This window comes from Lethenteron reissneri, chromosome 22 (assembly GCF_015708825.2).
Source record: "Lethenteron reissneri isolate LAM-NWPU_2019-01 chromosome 22, ASM1570882v1, whole genome shotgun sequence".
Taxonomy (NCBI): Eukaryota; Metazoa; Chordata; class Hyperoartia; order Petromyzontiformes; family Petromyzontidae; genus Lethenteron; species Lethenteron reissneri.
The window spans coordinates 10,010,600-10,027,658 of NC_083800.1; the positions used below are offsets into that span (position 1 = coordinate 10,010,600).

The following is a 17,059-nucleotide window of genomic DNA, read 5'->3' on the forward strand; positions in this document are numbered from 1 at the left end:
ATGAAGGCGAGTTACATGAGTAGCAGTCGGGGCTACAAGTCTCAGGTGACACGTCCAGCTGGACTAATTGACCATTGAAAGGCAGCGTGGTGATTGGTGGTGGCGGTGGCGGGCTCCACCAGACTGGTTCTTCTAGCAATCCTGTCTAATGGAGAAAGCGTTTATCAGTGGGTCTCTATGTGGGTCAATGCGTCCTCTACGTAAATAAGTCTATGGGTCTCTGTGAATCTACATGTCTCTGTGTGAATCTTTTGGTTATCTGTGAGTCTATAGGGTCTTTTTTTTCCTGAGTCAATGATGGGTTCTCTATGTCAGAAAGTGCTGATTATTAATCCACTGCCAGTGCATTCCAGTTTTTTTTTATGAATCCACCTTGTGCATGTCAGCTAAGGCAGACTGTTGCCAGCTCAATTTAGAGCCGAGCACCGCCACTGATGAACTGGTTGACAGATTGAATTCCTGTACATGAGGGATTTCAGAACAGTGGTGATCAGAGAAAAGGCAAAAGAGCAACTACGTATGGAGAGGCAAATACATAGTTGCGTGGCAAACTCAGTGAGAAAAGAATGAAGATTGAGGTTGTGAAATGTGTAAATGCATTTAATTTAAAACATTGTGTTTCATTTCGCAATGACAAAGGTTGCAACTGTTTAAAATTATTAATAAGCACCATTGTTAAATGGGCTTCAGTGGATACATGACTATACTGCCCTCTACTGTGAGGGTTTTTATTTCGATTTAAAGCTTTCGTGACTGCATGGATTCATATTCTTGGTTCTTTCGGGAAAGTCACGTAGAAGGGAAATAATAAAATAATCAAAATAAAACATAATCAGATAAAATTCTCACGACGTTTCGGCCACAACGCAAGTAGCCGTCCTCAGGTGAAGAACAAGACTGTCGGAAAGACAGCGTCCTAATGAACACTGCTAAGCTTGGCAGCGTTGTGAGAATTTTATCTTATTATGTTTTCATATTCTTGGTTCTTTTGGTAAAGTCACGTAGAAGGGAAATAATAAAATAATAATAAATATAAAACAATAAAAATTCTCACGACGTTTCGACTGCAACACAAGCAATCATCATCAGGTGATGATATTTTATTATTTCCCTTCTACGTGACTTTACCGAAAGAACCAAGAATATGAATCCATGCAGTCACGAAAGCTTTAAATCCAAATTTATTGTTTTATTTTTATTATTTTATTATTTCCCTTCTACGTGACTTTACCGAAAGAACCAAGAATGTGGGGGGTTTTGTTTGTGCTTGTGCACCACTTCCAATGCAACAGTATCACCAAAGAACGCATTACGTAACAGTAATTTACAGTCCTCTGTTAATCCACACCATGCCCGTCATGGGATCATCCTCCCTCACATTCGTTGTTGTGGTTTGGTGACTCCACTTGCCACCGATGTTCACCACGGCTGGAAATCAAACCCAGCTAGCCAGGTTTATATCCCCAATGCACTAGCCACGACGTTACTCATTTACCCCATGGTAGAGCAATCATCAGCAGCAGCACAGCGCAATGTTGACACTCTTGTGATGGTATTTGGCCTTCATGTATGCGAATGGCAGAACAAGTTCTAGTGAGATGGTGTGTGTGCGCGCAAGTTTGCGCGTGGGTGTATTGTGGGCGTGAAGAGTCTGGCTTTTTTTTAGCGCATTAAGCAAACGGGAGTACAATTACATCTGGGCCTGTTGATGCATGACCAGTTTTCACTTTGCGCAGAGCAGGACGATGCTATCTTGATTGTGTCTCTTCGCCTGCACATGCTGCACAATGCAGTGCTGTGTTCACACACCACACACACGCCACTGCACTGCGAGTAGTCGTAACACCCTCATCGGGCCAGTGTCCGTGTAATGAAATGTGTCGTCGTCGTCGCTGATATTTCTTTGTCCATCTCCGTGCATGGAATTCGTTGCCCGCGGTGGCAAGGAGGTGTCTCTGGGAGCTGTGCTGGCCGCATGGGGCAAGCCGCTCGGGGAACAGCTGCTGTGGTGTGTTTGCCGGGAGGCGGCCTTGACCCTGCAGGGAAGCAAGCAGTTACCAGGTGAGGCAGCCCTGCTTAACAACCTAAGCCGGGATCTGATGGACTTTCACGTCGTCTAGTTTTCCTTCATTGTGGCAGTCTCTCTTTCGGATGGTATTTGAAAAGCCACTGACCAAATATGAACACGCGTGTATGTGTGTGTGTTGAGTTCGGTAATTCATTCGATGGCATCAGGAGTTGTTTGATGGTGCAGCGCTCATAAGTGATACACGTCAGGGCCGTAATTATAATAAATATTAAAATGTGCTAAAAATGTCCCCCCCCCCCCCAATATATTGCTATAAAATAGATTTCTGTTTATATGATTGTGGTTATGGTTGTACCTTATCAATCCCTAATCTCTGCCATTACATAAAATGAAACAAGAAAAGGTAAAAAAGAAAAAACAGAGCAATGTAATACAAGACACTATTAGACATTATTGTAAAAAAAAAAAAGAGTCCATCCTATGTGTTAGTGCATTTCTTTTTTAATTCGTTTCAATTTTAGATTTTTTTTCTGGGGGAGGACCCCCAGATCCCCTGGAAGATTTGGTCCCCCCCAATATTGACTCCATGGCTACGGCCTTGACACACGTGCAGCCCGATTGCGAGTTCACTGCTGGATGAGGGCCTCCCCCTTACATTGCGGGGCGTGAGGAATTATAGGACCAGACTTCCACCGCGCTAGGCAGTGGGAGTTGGTGAAGGTCAGAGAGGAGTGCGGAACGATGGATTTTGCTGCACTGCTCTCTACTGCCCACAACGCCTATAGCACCTGGGTCTTGCACATTGTGTGTCATCCATACAAGCACGATCTGGCTCAACGATACTTAGCTTCTAAGATCTTACTAAAAACAATAACCCAACATCCCGAGCACCTAGTAAACATGCAATGTTTGGCCCAACGGCAGTTGACGTTGGACCAACGTTCACCAAATATCGCATGTTTACTGGGCAGGACCAATCTTGAAAACACTCTTGAAATTCAATGGAGATGTCAATACTTTGGTAAAGTGTTATTAATATCAAATGGAGAGTAACATGCGTTTGTGGAACCACCTTTTTGATTGTTAACAAGTGGACATTAACACCTCAAATAATGTATTTTACCCTGTTGTAAAATCAATTTGTCCAAGTGACAAACGTGCTTGTTATTTTAAGCCGAAACCCAATATAGAGCAGACATTATCTCTAAAGCTTCAAGTACGAGGCACAATGCACATGTAGGCATATTGACCATGTTCTGCCCGGTGGAGTTAGTGACAAAACATAAATAGTGTGCGTTAGCAGGCGGAAATGGGCAATCGGTAAACATGTTAATCCCCGTCCATAGCATTTATTGGTTCAATTATTGGCACACATGTTGAGAAATAATGGCAGTGATTGAATAATAACTTCACTATACGAATGTGCTTTTCTTCCTCTCCCGAACACTTTTTAAACAGTCTACGTATCCGTGGACACACTGCTCATACAAACGCAGGGGACTGCCACCTTTTGCCCTCCACCAGGTGGGTTCCGTGTAAATTATCCTCGACTCTCCCCCCATGATCGAAACCAATTGTTCGTAACCTTTCACCCCCCACCAGATCTCTCAACTCTCCGCTTACCCCTCTCCTAACCCAATTACCTCTCCCCATACCCCCCACTGGTCATATCAACTCTCCGCGTACCCCCCACTAGCCTAATAAGCTCTCCGTGTACCCCCAAATTGGTCCTATCAACTCTCCTCCTACACCCACTCTTCATGTACCCCCCCCCCCCCCACCAGCATGACATTTGTTTGACACGTAATAACATAATAGCAAATAACTAGAAATGTATAATTAATAATTCGCACTTTCATAAAACAACAAAAATGCTACTGAACCGTTTAAGCTGAGTCACTACGAAGCAGAGGGGAGAAGGCTGAAAAGGTGTTCTGACAGACTTAAATATTTTTAGTGTATGTGTAAAATACATGTAAACATGAATATGATGAAACATGAGAGAAAGAGAGAGAGAGAGAGCACTCGCAGAACACATCTAAAACGGAGACGCCTGAGTGCACGGGTTCGCCAAATTCCATGTAACCGACTTCATGTAAGGGCGTTGCGGTGGCGAGATGTTAACTGCCTCGTCTGGTATGCAGGAGGGCGTGGGTTCGATTCCGATCCCGACCCTGACACCTGTATATTTGGAGTTTGCATGTTCTCCCCGTAGTTGCGTGCATTTTTCTCCGGGTATTCTGGTTTTTCCCTCCAAATTTAGAAACGTGTTTCCAGTATTTGTGGCCAGGTCGCTTCAAAAATATAGATTAGTAGGCCTTACCTAGTAACGTAAAAATTATTTAGTTTATAGCTTTAGGAATGCTCATGCACATGCGCTGAGCAACACTCCTCGGTCCCATGATCACCGTCATTCCTTAATATTTCTCGCAATACCCCCTTGAGATGCATTGAGATTTAGATTATTTTGGTGCTATAAATGTCCGAATAACGAGCCACTTTCTTGAGCCCTGTCGCTTCTGAAAAATAAGTTAATACCTCAGTGGGCTTTGCCTGGTAGGATGCGGATGGTTCAGTTTTATTTGTTCGTGTTTGGGCGATTTGTTTACCTTTCTTGCACTTTGTGTCTGTGTACTGTTTGTTGTTGTAACATTCTTACCCGCCCCTACTGGACATCTGTGAAAAGGAGCTTTATAGTTCATCGGATTCCTCCAGTATAAATATTATGATTCTGATGTCCCGCGTACCCCCACGGTCTGGGAACCGCTGCTCTCAACGCCCTCTTTGTTTTTGTTTTACTGCACACAGTGTGATGGAGTCATTGATCACTTTGTATTCAACGCAGGAAATGTGCAAGCCTTCTATCTCGCTCCCGAGTTACAGGACAACGGGCTGCTTTCCGAAAAGGTAATAAAAACACCCCCTTACTTGGCTTCGATTTGTTTAAGCTCGTTGCTTGGATATCCCTGTGGGCTTTCGTGACGTCATTCTCGGGGTGAACGAGCACTGACAAAGAGGTAAGCTAATTCCCTCCTTTAACTTTATGGCAAATGCTGAGAGTGAACTGAGCAGAACATATGTTTACACACGGTTCACTCACCGTGTCTTTTACCCAATTACTTATTTTGGATATTAAATGGCAGATGTTCACAGAACTTGTCATTTAAACACACTCCTGCACACCCACTGGCGCTTGTTGCAGTGGACCGCAACAGAATGCATCTACGCCAAACAACTTGAAATCTGAAAGGCTTTGCGGCGGACTTGGTCTACGACGACTGTGTTTGACGTATAGTTTATATTTGAAATATAACAGCAGGACATATTAAAATGCTATAAAGAACCACGTTGTAGCTAAAGTGCCCTGACATCTCTTTCGTATGCAGTCTTGTGTGTATGGCTTGGCTGCTACTCTTTGGTCTGCGGCCAAGTGCAACTTGGCCGCCTGTCAGAAGCTGAAGCTGAGCGGGCCCTTCAAGCAGCTGTTGTTGAGCATGGCCAAAAATCAACCCCAGGACAGGCCCTCGCTGGCCCATATCCTAAAGGTGCCAAGTTCTACACCTTTCGACATATTGTGCCTCTGTGTGGCGTGGGAGGGAGGGTGGGTGATTGGATGATGTTTTGTGTGCTGAACCTGCCCTGAACGTGACCCCATAGGTCCCCCAGCCACAAGTCACCTTAGCATAGGGGCTACTTAATTTATACAATTTTAATTGCATCACTTAAGGCAATTTGTCGTCTTCTTACTTTGGATTCAGCAGTGGCTTTCTTCGCTCTTTATTTCAAGGTTCATAACGTACTCGGTGTACCGGTTGCAATGTGTACATTTTAGTAACTGGAGAAACGAATGTGGCATGGGCATTGTGCTGGGCCTGTGCACCCTTAGTAGCTACTCACAATCCGTACTTGCCCCTCCGGTCCATGAGGCTGAACAAGAGAGCTGTGTGCCCTTTGTCGCCCGTGTGTATGTGTGCTCGGTGTGTGCTTAGTGATCAAATGGTCTAGATGCTAGCACGTGTTGACTGCATTCGTGGCATGCACATGCTCGCCACCTACAATTAGTGGCAGTTCTGTTAGCGTGTGTGTGGGTCTGTCCTATGTTGTCATAGTAGACACGGGTGCCTGCCTGGTAGTGGATGTCAACACCAGCGATGAGGAGTCAAAGGTGATATAGGCATCACTGTGTCCTTCTGCTGTACAGTGTGAGCCATAATAGGTGCACAATTACAGCATTTGAGTCAACTTGTTAGCTTGGCTGAGAGACGGGACATTGCCCCAACAGTCTGTTAAGGCTATACGGGCAATCCTTGACTTTGCGTGAGAGCGTGTCTGCATTGTTTCGTATACTGCATGTTGATCTGAAAATGTTATTACATCAGACATTCCTTTGTAAGTTTATAAGAGTACTGTAATATTTTAAATGCTCATCATGTTTTCTGAGTGTCAAATAATATTTACAGTATAACAGTACACTACATGAAAACAATCAAGTACTGAGCTATACTGTATCACATACTCATGAAATGTATAATTGCAATAAAATATGCTTCGTTATTTAATACCATGCCAATTCTGCGCCTCAATGTTTCCTTGTAAATAATATAATCTGAAACCTTTGCTTGTAATGCAACGGTCATGAAATTTACGTGTTTCTTGTTATGGGAGTATTTTAGCATTGCATTGTGTTCCCATTCCCAGGCATCCAGCGACTATCAGGATAAGCGAGGGATATCATCCCGTGAGACGTGTGCTTTTTTGCGCAGTCGGACACTGCAAACCCAGGTACAGAAAGCATTGTGTTATTGTCATCAGCATCAGTCTGTATCTTCCCGCTGATGGGTGAAGGGGTGCCACGGTGGCGAGATGTTAACTACCTCGCCTGGTATGCAGGAGGTCTTGGGTTCGATCCCGACCCTGACGCCTGCTGTATATTTAGAGTTTGCATGCTCTCCTCCGCGGTCGCGTGAATTTTTCTCCAGGTCCTCCGGTTCATCACTCAACATTGAGAATTAACGTGCGTTTAAAGTATTTGGCTGCAATACATTTCCACATGATACACCACTTAGTTGGGCAATCACTTGTGGCCAGGTCGCTTCTGAAAAAGAGCTATATAGCTCAGTGGGCTTTACTTGGTAAAATTAAAATAGTTTATATTCTTGGTTCTTTCGCTAAAATCACGTAGAAGGAAAACAATAAAATAATAATATATATAAAACAATAAAATTCTCACGACGTTTCGATTGCAACACAAGCAATCGTCATCAGGTGTGAAAACCAGAGCAAGAAAATTTGAAAAAAGTGGCGGTTTTTTTAACGTTAGCACCACGGACAGCGACTTGGTCGTGAGCATTTTATTGTTTTACTAGCATAAGTACCCGGCATTGCCCGGGTGAAAAATATATTTATTAATAACCTTACATATATACACAGATGGGCTGCTACCCCTGCCCCCCCCCAGCCACGATCTCCTCGGCCGCTGTGCAGTAATATGTACGGCCTATAGTGTGGTGGGGTGTCGAGGCCTAGTACCTTGCAGAGCCTCCGGCCTCGCCTAAATTGCCCACCCGGCTGAGGCTGGGTACTGGGTCCGGTACCCCCCCCCCCCACGCTACAATAATACTGTCTAATCGCTATAATTTTATTATCTACCGACCCTATAATAGTAATTGCACACATTGTGGTGGGGGGGGGGGGAGTGAAAAGGACGTGAAACTTTGATGAATTTACCTCAGAGTCGCGTGTTAATGCGTGCACATATTTTTTACGGGAATTAAAAATGTCGTCCACCCCGCAGCGAATGCGTCGCTACCCGTTGCCAGGGGCAACCGCCGTCCAATGAAACTGCGTATGGTCCGGCCACACAGACACACACACAGACAGACAGACAGATTTGCGATTTTATATATATAGATATATTTTTTTGTTGTTTCCCTTCTACGTGACTTTACCGAAAGAACCAATAATATGAATCCCTGCAGTCACGGAAGCTTTAAATTAAAATAGTTTAGTTTATAAGACTTTCCCCATTTTCCAATTATTCCCTTGTAACTGTGAAATCACCCTTGCGACAGGCCCCATATGTCAGTTGTCTGCTCCACTTGTACTAATTATATACTGTATAGATATAAAACAAAACTGGCTTAATCTTAAATAATCTAAAATTACAGCTTGTGCTTATCATACTGTAACCTTTTATTATGTATTAATTGCTCATGCAGAAAGCTCTGGTGAAAGCTTTCATTGGGATCCTTCACCAGATTTTGTTTCTGTTTTTGTTCTCATGAAAAGGACAACAACAACGGGCCAAAGTCGATAGCTAGTTCCCCCGCAGGGAAAAAAAACCCGCTGAAATATTGTGTAATTTCATCTCTGGCAGCCTTGTGGTTGTTTTGTTGTTCAGCAGAATGTTTAAAAAGCTAAATTGTCAAGCCTCCTTTATCATTTTCCTTTACCCTAGGCACTTGTCTAAATAATGGAATGGCTGTGTACTCATTCTCAAAAGCATAATTGTGTTTTTTTTATTGAAAAGACTACTTTTGATACTGAGTATGTATTGACCTGATGAATAACTCGGTGATGCACTCTTAATATAACAAATACGTGCTCCTTTTTCATATTTGAGCAATATTCTTTTGATGTTGAGGATGAGAAACATTTGGCATATCTTTAACTCAGAGTGGTCTAACAGCTTTAATGTTGGCTGGGCGACTATATCTGATGTGCTCTTGAAACACAGAACTCTATATTTCATTTCTGGAGAGACGAGGAATCCCACTCCTCTGTGCGTACTGTCAACTCCCCATCTCTCCTGAGATTGCAATAAGAAAGTGACAAATACATATGAGAAGGGAAGTCAGACAATGAAAACTCTGCTTTCACCAAAGTTATTCGCAGTGATGTTTTCTCAACAAATTGTATTAGAGAAATATAAATGGAGGGAATATTTCATATCAGATTTGCTGATGACATGGTAATTGTTCATTGCGAGACCCTGAAAGATGGCGTAATGGCATTGGGAAACCTTTATCAGATTTAACATTTACGCGTTTTTACTTTTTACCTAAAAACATGTCTTTAAATGGATATAAAGTAACCGTATAATCATGCATTTTGCTTAAAGGTAATTTAAGATATGTATTTTTGTTCTTATCTTGGCCTGAAATTATATGGTGCGCTGTAAAACCTCTGTACTTTTCTTATCTGATGTATGCGAATACTTTTACTTAAGCAACGAATGTGAAATTTCATTTCCCCAGCACTGGATTATTTTCTTTTATGAAATCATGTATCATCAGTTGCACCATCAGAATAGTTATTGCATTACTGTGTTAATGTGTCTTGCCCTTTTTTGTTTTCTATGCAAGGAAATACCAGTTGATATTTCAGATTAATTCACTTGAAGTCAAAATAATAATTATCTTGTTTCAGAAACAATGTGCAGCAGAGGCTCAGAAGTCACTGCAGCCCCAAATGCCAACACAGAGTGTGGCTGAATGTACCAAGCACACCGCCGACACCAATACAAAGAAGCCCGCCACAGAAAATATGCAGCTCATTACCAAAACATCACCGACAAAATCAGGTTGTAATTTGCATTTTTCAAATGTTTCTTGGCTTTTTTTTTATTTGAACGTTTGCGTAATCTCTGTAATTATTCACATTTGCATTGGTACGCATATCAAAACATTTCTCCCTATGGGTTTTCAACCTTTTATAAAAATATGTTTTAATCCATTAATTTATTCAAAATCGACAGCCTTGTCATCTAATAGGTCATCAGAAATCATGTCTACTATTTTGTTTGTAAACAAAAAGCAGATGTCGACAGAGCAACATTTCTGCCATTCTGCTTTTTTTTCCATTCGTGGCGAAAATGAGAAGCCCTTTTAAACATATTCCTGCGGAGGGAGCTGGCAGGAAAGTTGGGTTGCTCGGTCAATGGCCAGGGTCAACGGCGGCGTAGTGTATTCCGCAAATATGCCCGACTGTGAGGGCGGGCACAAGCAGGCGTGAGTAGGTTAAACGTTGAGTTTTATAAGGGCACCACGGGGTGACCAGCCCCTCCCCACCCAGCCCCTCCCCACCCTCCCCTCTCCACCCAGCCCCACCCTTCCCATTTTTGGATGCACGACGGACGGACGGACACAATAATCCCCTGTGGAAAAGTGGAATCATGTAGTTCCTACCAGTAATAGAGGAAGCTGCTCTGCTGAATGCCGACGCTGGTTTGAGTTACCCCGATGCTGAGCACAGCGTTTTCTCATCCAAGGCTTCGTCCCGATCTCAGCCGAGGCGAGGTTGACGGCTGTGAAGGGTCCCGTCCCCAACGAGGGTAGCCCTGGCAAGCTTCCCACGGCCTTCACGTCCACTGCCACGCACTTCAAGCCAATCGTCCTCCGCCGCGAAGCGACCAGGTGAGCAAACTGCCCCGGCGCGAATCACAGACAGCCGTTTTTGTACGTCGCTCGCACCAACATTGACAAAATTGCAGTCCCTCCAGAAAAACGCGATTATGCGATCGCAAGATTCCACGCAAAATCAGCCAAAGTCCGCATATTTATGCGGGGGGCGCGTTTTTTCAAATACGCCGCACTTTCGCCGCATAAATTGCAGATTTCCGCGCGCAAAATATGCGGGCTTGCATGATTTCATAATCCCCGCATTTTCGTTGCAAAAAGTCACATATATCTTAGCAGAAAGTTGAAAAATGTTGCGTTTACTTCACATAAGCGCAGCCATTTCCCCTGTTGCCATGGGAACGTTATGAAGTGACGTCACTCATTACAGTTGTAAGATTGCACTTTTTTGTTAGTAGTATGTAAATTTACATTACTGTAAGACTGTACTGTTACTGTATTGCTTACGTTACTGTGCACTGAAAACACTTATTTTAACAGAAGATGTCTGTTTTGTATAGCTACCTCTGTAAAACAGGAAGCACACATTTTATTTTTTAATATTTTATTTATTCATTTTTACAGAAGTTGTAGCATATTCATTTTGTAAAGCTACAGAACTTGTTCGACTCAATGTTTTGTAAGTTTGAGCGATCTGTTTGTTAAGGTCTGAAATAAAACAAGATGAGAACTTAAATATTCCCAGCACTTTCTGTGATGTAGTATGCTTGCTTATCATAGGAAGTAATAAGAAATGACTATTTACATTAAAGTAGTAGCCTAGTGAATAGGGTGTTGGGGGAATCACTTTTTTTTCTCTTTTTCATCAAACCGCAGTTTTTGCAAGTTCCCGCAATTTTTGCAAGTTCCCGCAATTTAATCGCATAAAGTTGCATAAATATCCCGCATATTCCATCGCATTTTTTAAGAAAACGTGCCGCATAATCAACGATCTTTGCCCGCAACAATCACCAAAAAACTCCGCGTTTTTCTGGAGGGACTGAAATTGGAAATATCGTTAACGGCATTACCACCCCCTACTGGCAGAATATTATAATTATTCTTTGGGCCTTTCGGTAAAGTCACGTTGATAAGTTCACAGAGAATAACAAAATAACAAAAAACTACGACGTTTCGATCGCAGCATAAGCGGTCGTCATCAGGAAAATTTTGAATTCTTTAAGGTTCATCTTCTTAATATTAGATAATATTATTTTATTACTTCCCTTCTACGTGACTTTACCGAAAGAACCAAGAAGATGAATCCCTGCGGTCACGAAAGCTTTAAATCGAAATTCTTTAAGGTAATTATGAAGACAAATTTCAGTAGAAATTACTCGACGCCTATGTTTTTCTTCCAGGACAATTTACGGTTTGCCTGGCTGTATACAGTTTGGCAACTATTCAGCCACTTTATTTAGAATTATAAAATTAAATTGTACATGTGTTTACACATATAATCAAAGTACTGTAAGTACTTATGTGTAAATAGCAGTATTCTGCAAAGCTTTTGTGTAATATGCAAAACATATTAAAAACCGGCAATTAACTCATGCACGTTTACATCTGGTATTGCAGGAGCCCTGAAGGATGTGTTGCAAAAATCCCAGGAGATAAACAGGCGATAAACACTGTAAACAAAGAAGTCACTAAGAGGCAATCGGGAATTGCCACTGGCGAGGCAGAGGATGGCACGGGGAACTCGCTGGGCTCTGCTGCGGCAGACGCAAATTGCCGAGGTGACACCTTGAGTGCCACCGTCTCGCCCGATAGCGGGTCACCTGATTCGACAAAGCAAAGCGCGGACGCCTCCTCCGGCAACAAGAAGATGCTGCACTCTGACTCCAGTGATAGCGCAACGGATTCCTCGTCCCCAAATTCGAACGCCAGCTTCAGCTTGGACCAGATCCTGGCCGCAGGCACCCAAGTGCCCAATTTTATGCTCCAACAGGATCCAATCACGGGGCTCTTCACACTCGTTCCTGTCATCCTGCCCAGTCAAACACAGTCGCATCCGGCTCATAGCGTGCCTTCAGTACTCTTCAAATGGCCCGCGCAGATTGACATAAAGAGTTCCAACCAGGCAGCAGTCGCCATCTCCGTGCACACTCAAGTGGAAAGAAAGCCCGACTCGCTGTTTTGTGCTCCCCTGGAGCTCACAGCGCCCCACATAATTAGCCGGGGTGTGTCGAATTCGTCGTCGCAGGGCACACCGACGTCCGTCAACTCGGAGGGCCTTAGTTTGCCGTCGTCAGCGCTGTCCTCGCCAGCTTCCCTGCAGAAAGCCTCGCCGTGGTGCTCTGGACCGGAGGCAGACATTAGCGGCCCGCTGCGAAGAGTTAACCTTCTGATCCGTGAGGAGTTTGCCTTCGATGGCTACATGGAGAATGGGGTAGAGGATCTGGCTGTGGGTGAGTGAACCCTGAGGTGTCTCCTCATGGTGTGCGTATTCAGGAAACTAGTATCAGCGTGGTGCCCACTGCATAATTTTTTTACGTGTTGTTTAACTCAATAATGCATTCTTACTCTTCGCATGCATGCAGTGATGTGGCTGCAGCATTCAGAATTGTGAATAGAAACTCAAAGTCAAATTCTCCCCTCTCAAACGTGAACGTGCAATGAGGCAGTACCCATCTCTCTTGGTGGCCGTGAGCCGGTGATGGAAATTCTACATTCCCACGACCAAGGGTCGTCTGCTTACTTACCACAGTGTAGCACTCATTTTGTTCATGTCAGTGGGACAATAGACTCGGTTATCTTCTGACTGGGATTTGAACGTGCGTCCTGCCGATCGTGACTTCAGCGCACAAGTCATAATGTGACCTTTATAGTTTTAACACTTCCACTGCCGCTGTACTAACTTTAAACCTACACATATGTCCTGCCAAAAATGCAGACAATTAGATTATAATTGTGAAATGTTCAAATGTGAGCTGTGAAAAAAGTTTTATAGGAATTATCAAATAGCATTTTCCAATTATTTGATAAAGACTTTTATCATATACATATACCAGCCATTGCACACATTTTAGTTTGCCCATAGTTCAAGGGGTACAGGTAAAACTAAGTTGCCTCACTCATGTAATATATTGGACAGGAAACATTTAAGTGTGAAATTGCCCCATTGAAGAATTGTTAGCCACCTGCTTATTTTGCCGAGTTGCTGAGGCCTGTGTTTAATGAGTGTGCCTGTCAATCACTGTTCCTTCACTGTGGCTGTACATGTTGAATTCACATATGATTTCCTATTGTCATTATTTTAATACCTGGTGGCCGACTGTTGTGCTAGCCACACCACTCCTCATACACATATATATACATTTATAACGATGATTTGACAGAATGTGTGGGGCTACAATGAGTCATAGTGCAACCGAGTTGGTTACTTTGTTTCAGTTCCATACAGGTGGCTCTCAATTCCTGCCTACGTTGCACACGAGCATTGCTCCTTGCAATCTTTAATGTGGCCTGGGGCTCCTCCAAGGCAACTAGCTAAAAATGATTACCGGTGCAATGTGTGAACGCCAGCAACGGAGAGAAAGGATGGCCAAGCATTGTGCTGACCACATAATCTCTTTGTATGCGTGCGCACATGTATCTATGTTGCACTTCACACCGAATGTAGCCCACCGTGCTAATTGGAGGTGCGGAAAGTACTATATTTTATTTGTGTAATGGGGAATGGAAGTGCATTTTTCAGCACACTGCACTCTGAACTTGGCAACAGCTAACATCAGTGGTGAGTGATTTATGAACTGGTCCTGGGCCTCCCTTAGGTCGCCTCAGCCTTAAAGTAGTACCTGGTGTGTAAATATCGCGAGGAATACAAAGGTAGCATGGTATGGGTCTGGCCATAACACCCCTCATGCTCCATGCTGGCCATGATGAGTGTTCACGCATCGAATTTGCGCCAACAGTCTGTTAATGGCTATAACATTTGTCGTTGTGTTAGTGTAGATGGGGAGGACTTGGTGAAACTTTGAATTTTATTTTACTCGTGTGCGTGTGTGCAAATTTAGTTCATTCCAAATTCAAACTTTAATATTTCCCATTATCTCGTTAAAGTGTCTTCCTTTCATGATCATCCCAATGTTCCTTGTAATAAATGTTTTTGTATCTCATGAGGCTGACTACTTAAATTATTAAAATGTAATTGAATTCCAATGGAGTGAGCCATGCTCACTAGCTCATGACTAGGGCTGTGGCGATATCATTTTTGACGATGGAATATAATTCCATATATATTTTTATATGACTATCATCGCGATATCAGTTTTCCAATCACCTAGTTGTACATTTTTTAAATTATATTATTGTTATGCCTTGCTATAATTATACCATTAGATATAAGTAAGCCTTCATATTATATTACTATAATCCTTCATAGTTCTTAAATTGCAGTTCAACAAACAAAAGCTTTCAATAAGTTATTCTAATCATCACAATATGTAACTCAGAAAATGTGCTCACTGTCAGTTGCACAAAAATAATAAATTACTCCTGAAATAATGATGTATAGTAAATGTCATGTCCTCAGTTACTCCAAAAGACATGTCGCAACAATGTAATGGATAATAGTAAATTATTTACAACTTTACTCGAGTTTGTTAGTTCCTGAGTATTTTGTAAGGAAATAAAATACTTAAGATTAAAATGAACGACGATAATCACGAAAAAGGAATATTTAAAAAAACGAACAAATCAATCATCATGGATCTAATATCGTACAATGTACCGTTATATTGTCTTCCCCTACTTGAGATTCCTATAACCTGTTAAACTCGATTATTGATTCACGTGTGCAATGCATGCTGGGATGCTTACTTTTCCTGTCATTTCTGCCGGTTCTGTGTTGACAGCTGAGTACATCATGTCGATGAAGGGTCTCAAGTTTCCGACCTTCTGCAGTGCAGTTTCAGAGAAATTCAGCGACCTTTACTGGGATGAGACACTTTTGGAAAACCTGTACGAGGCCGTGAGCGGGCAGCCGCCTCCTACTCCTGACAGGTACGGATAATTAAGACGTAACGGTGCAGAGGTGTCAGAAAAAGGTTACAGTACTGTAACTTGTAAAAAAGAAGTTCACATTTTACATTCTCTGTTATGACTGCATTGGTTTAATGCTCCCTTTTGTATTAAAGTACAAGCGGCAATCATGTCCTTTCTTGCCATTTTAGATTAGATAGCAAAGATGATTAAATGTTCACGTAATGTTCCCTTAAAATCACATTCCCTTTTACCAGTCAATTCACATGCTCGTACATATATTACGGTGTGGACTTAACGATGTCATACTGAACAAGCTGTTTGTAAAACATGGATATTTTTGACAGCTTTTACAAGAGAGTAATTGCACGTGACACAAGTGATAAAGTGAGCCTCAGAAGGACATTGTAACCGTTGTTAAAAACAAGAGCTGGTAGGCGAATACTTTTTCATTGCCTGACATGAAAGGCAATGTAGAAGTGCAATTTTGCAGCTCGTTGCAAAGGTGCACGGTTCAGCCCCAGTAGCCGCCCTGGTGAATGGTGTTGACTATTGATACACACCGCCAGTGGTTGCCCTGGTGAATGGTGTTGACTTTTGATATGCGTCGCATCGTTCGCAGGGCCTGTGATACTGTTTGATCAGGCCATGTGTACCCATGATCTAAATGTAGCACTCTTGCGAAATTGCTCGCAAATTTCTTAATTTGGTAATACCACATAACGACATCGTCTTCCTCCTTACTGGCATACTATACTCGTCTGTGAAACAGCACCTCTGGTATATCCTTGGTTCAAATACTAAATGTTCAAAACTCGTATTTATTCAATTATATTGTTGTAAAGAGTCAAAAATATACGTAAACATCTGAAATAATCTTCATGGTAGTCCTCCAAGATATCTGTCCTCCAAGATGCATCCATGTGTCCAACAGCAATTTCTGTGCTCAATAGGTGCCAATCTTCTCCGTTTGTAGAGATGTCCATCTAAAGAAACGCTTCTACTTTGTACCACCACATTGTTGCAATACATTATCTTTTCAGTGAGAATTGCTTTTTCGTTGCTTGTCACAGCAAGCACAAAAGCATTCAGTTCTAAAGGTTATCAACCAATATTATATGCCATGAGTGTGTATGACTTCATCTAATATCCACACAAAAATTGTTACTGGTTGATTTTTTCATATTACCATTTTGATGATGGCACAACTCAATTTATGCTGCCCTCGTTTATATTTCTGTGTTGATTTTATATAACGTTCTCACAGCAGATTTATATGTAATGAATTTTCAAAACCATCACTGTTTCAAAGCGCTCTCACATCCGCAAACATGCTCCTTAGCCTGTGCGCTTGATACCTGTGAAGTGAATGTTATATCATAGACAATAACGATGATGGGTGTGTTGACTAACATCTCAATGAAATGCCTTTTTAAATAATTGATTGCTTGCGAACATTTTAGAGCAGATGTTTTCTCTGTTGGCTCTTTACAGATATCATAGAATCCTCTCGTGGGGATGCAGTAGATGCCAATGATGCGTAAACTGCTGTGAAGTTTTGCCCAGGATTGGCGCCAGGTGGATAATGTGCATGGCCTCGTAAATTGCTACCACGTGACTTAACTGGAGGGCCTAATTAAAACGTGTG

The 17,059-nt window shown here is 42.5% G+C and overlaps 1 protein-coding gene across 2 annotated transcripts in view; it reads left to right on the forward strand.

The window, feature by feature from the left end:
* KNDC1 (kinase non-catalytic C-lobe domain containing 1) overlaps positions 1–17,059 on the forward strand; it is a 103,749-nt gene that overhangs the window by 58,982 nt on the left and 27,708 nt on the right. For both annotated transcript variants that reach the window (XM_061556542.1, XM_061556543.1), the window contains exons 8-16: positions 1,947–2,061; positions 3,488–3,553; positions 4,875–4,936; positions 5,416–5,574; positions 6,728–6,811; positions 9,458–9,611; positions 10,299–10,443; positions 12,004–12,836; positions 15,285–15,432. In XM_061556542.1, the coding sequence (XP_061412526.1) occupies positions 1,947–2,061; positions 3,488–3,553; positions 4,875–4,936; positions 5,416–5,574; positions 6,728–6,811; positions 9,458–9,611; positions 10,299–10,443; positions 12,004–12,836; positions 15,285–15,432 (1,766 nt within the window). The remainder of the gene's footprint in view (positions 1–1,946; positions 2,062–3,487; positions 3,554–4,874; positions 4,937–5,415; positions 5,575–6,727; positions 6,812–9,457; positions 9,612–10,298; positions 10,444–12,003; positions 12,837–15,284; positions 15,433–17,059) is intronic.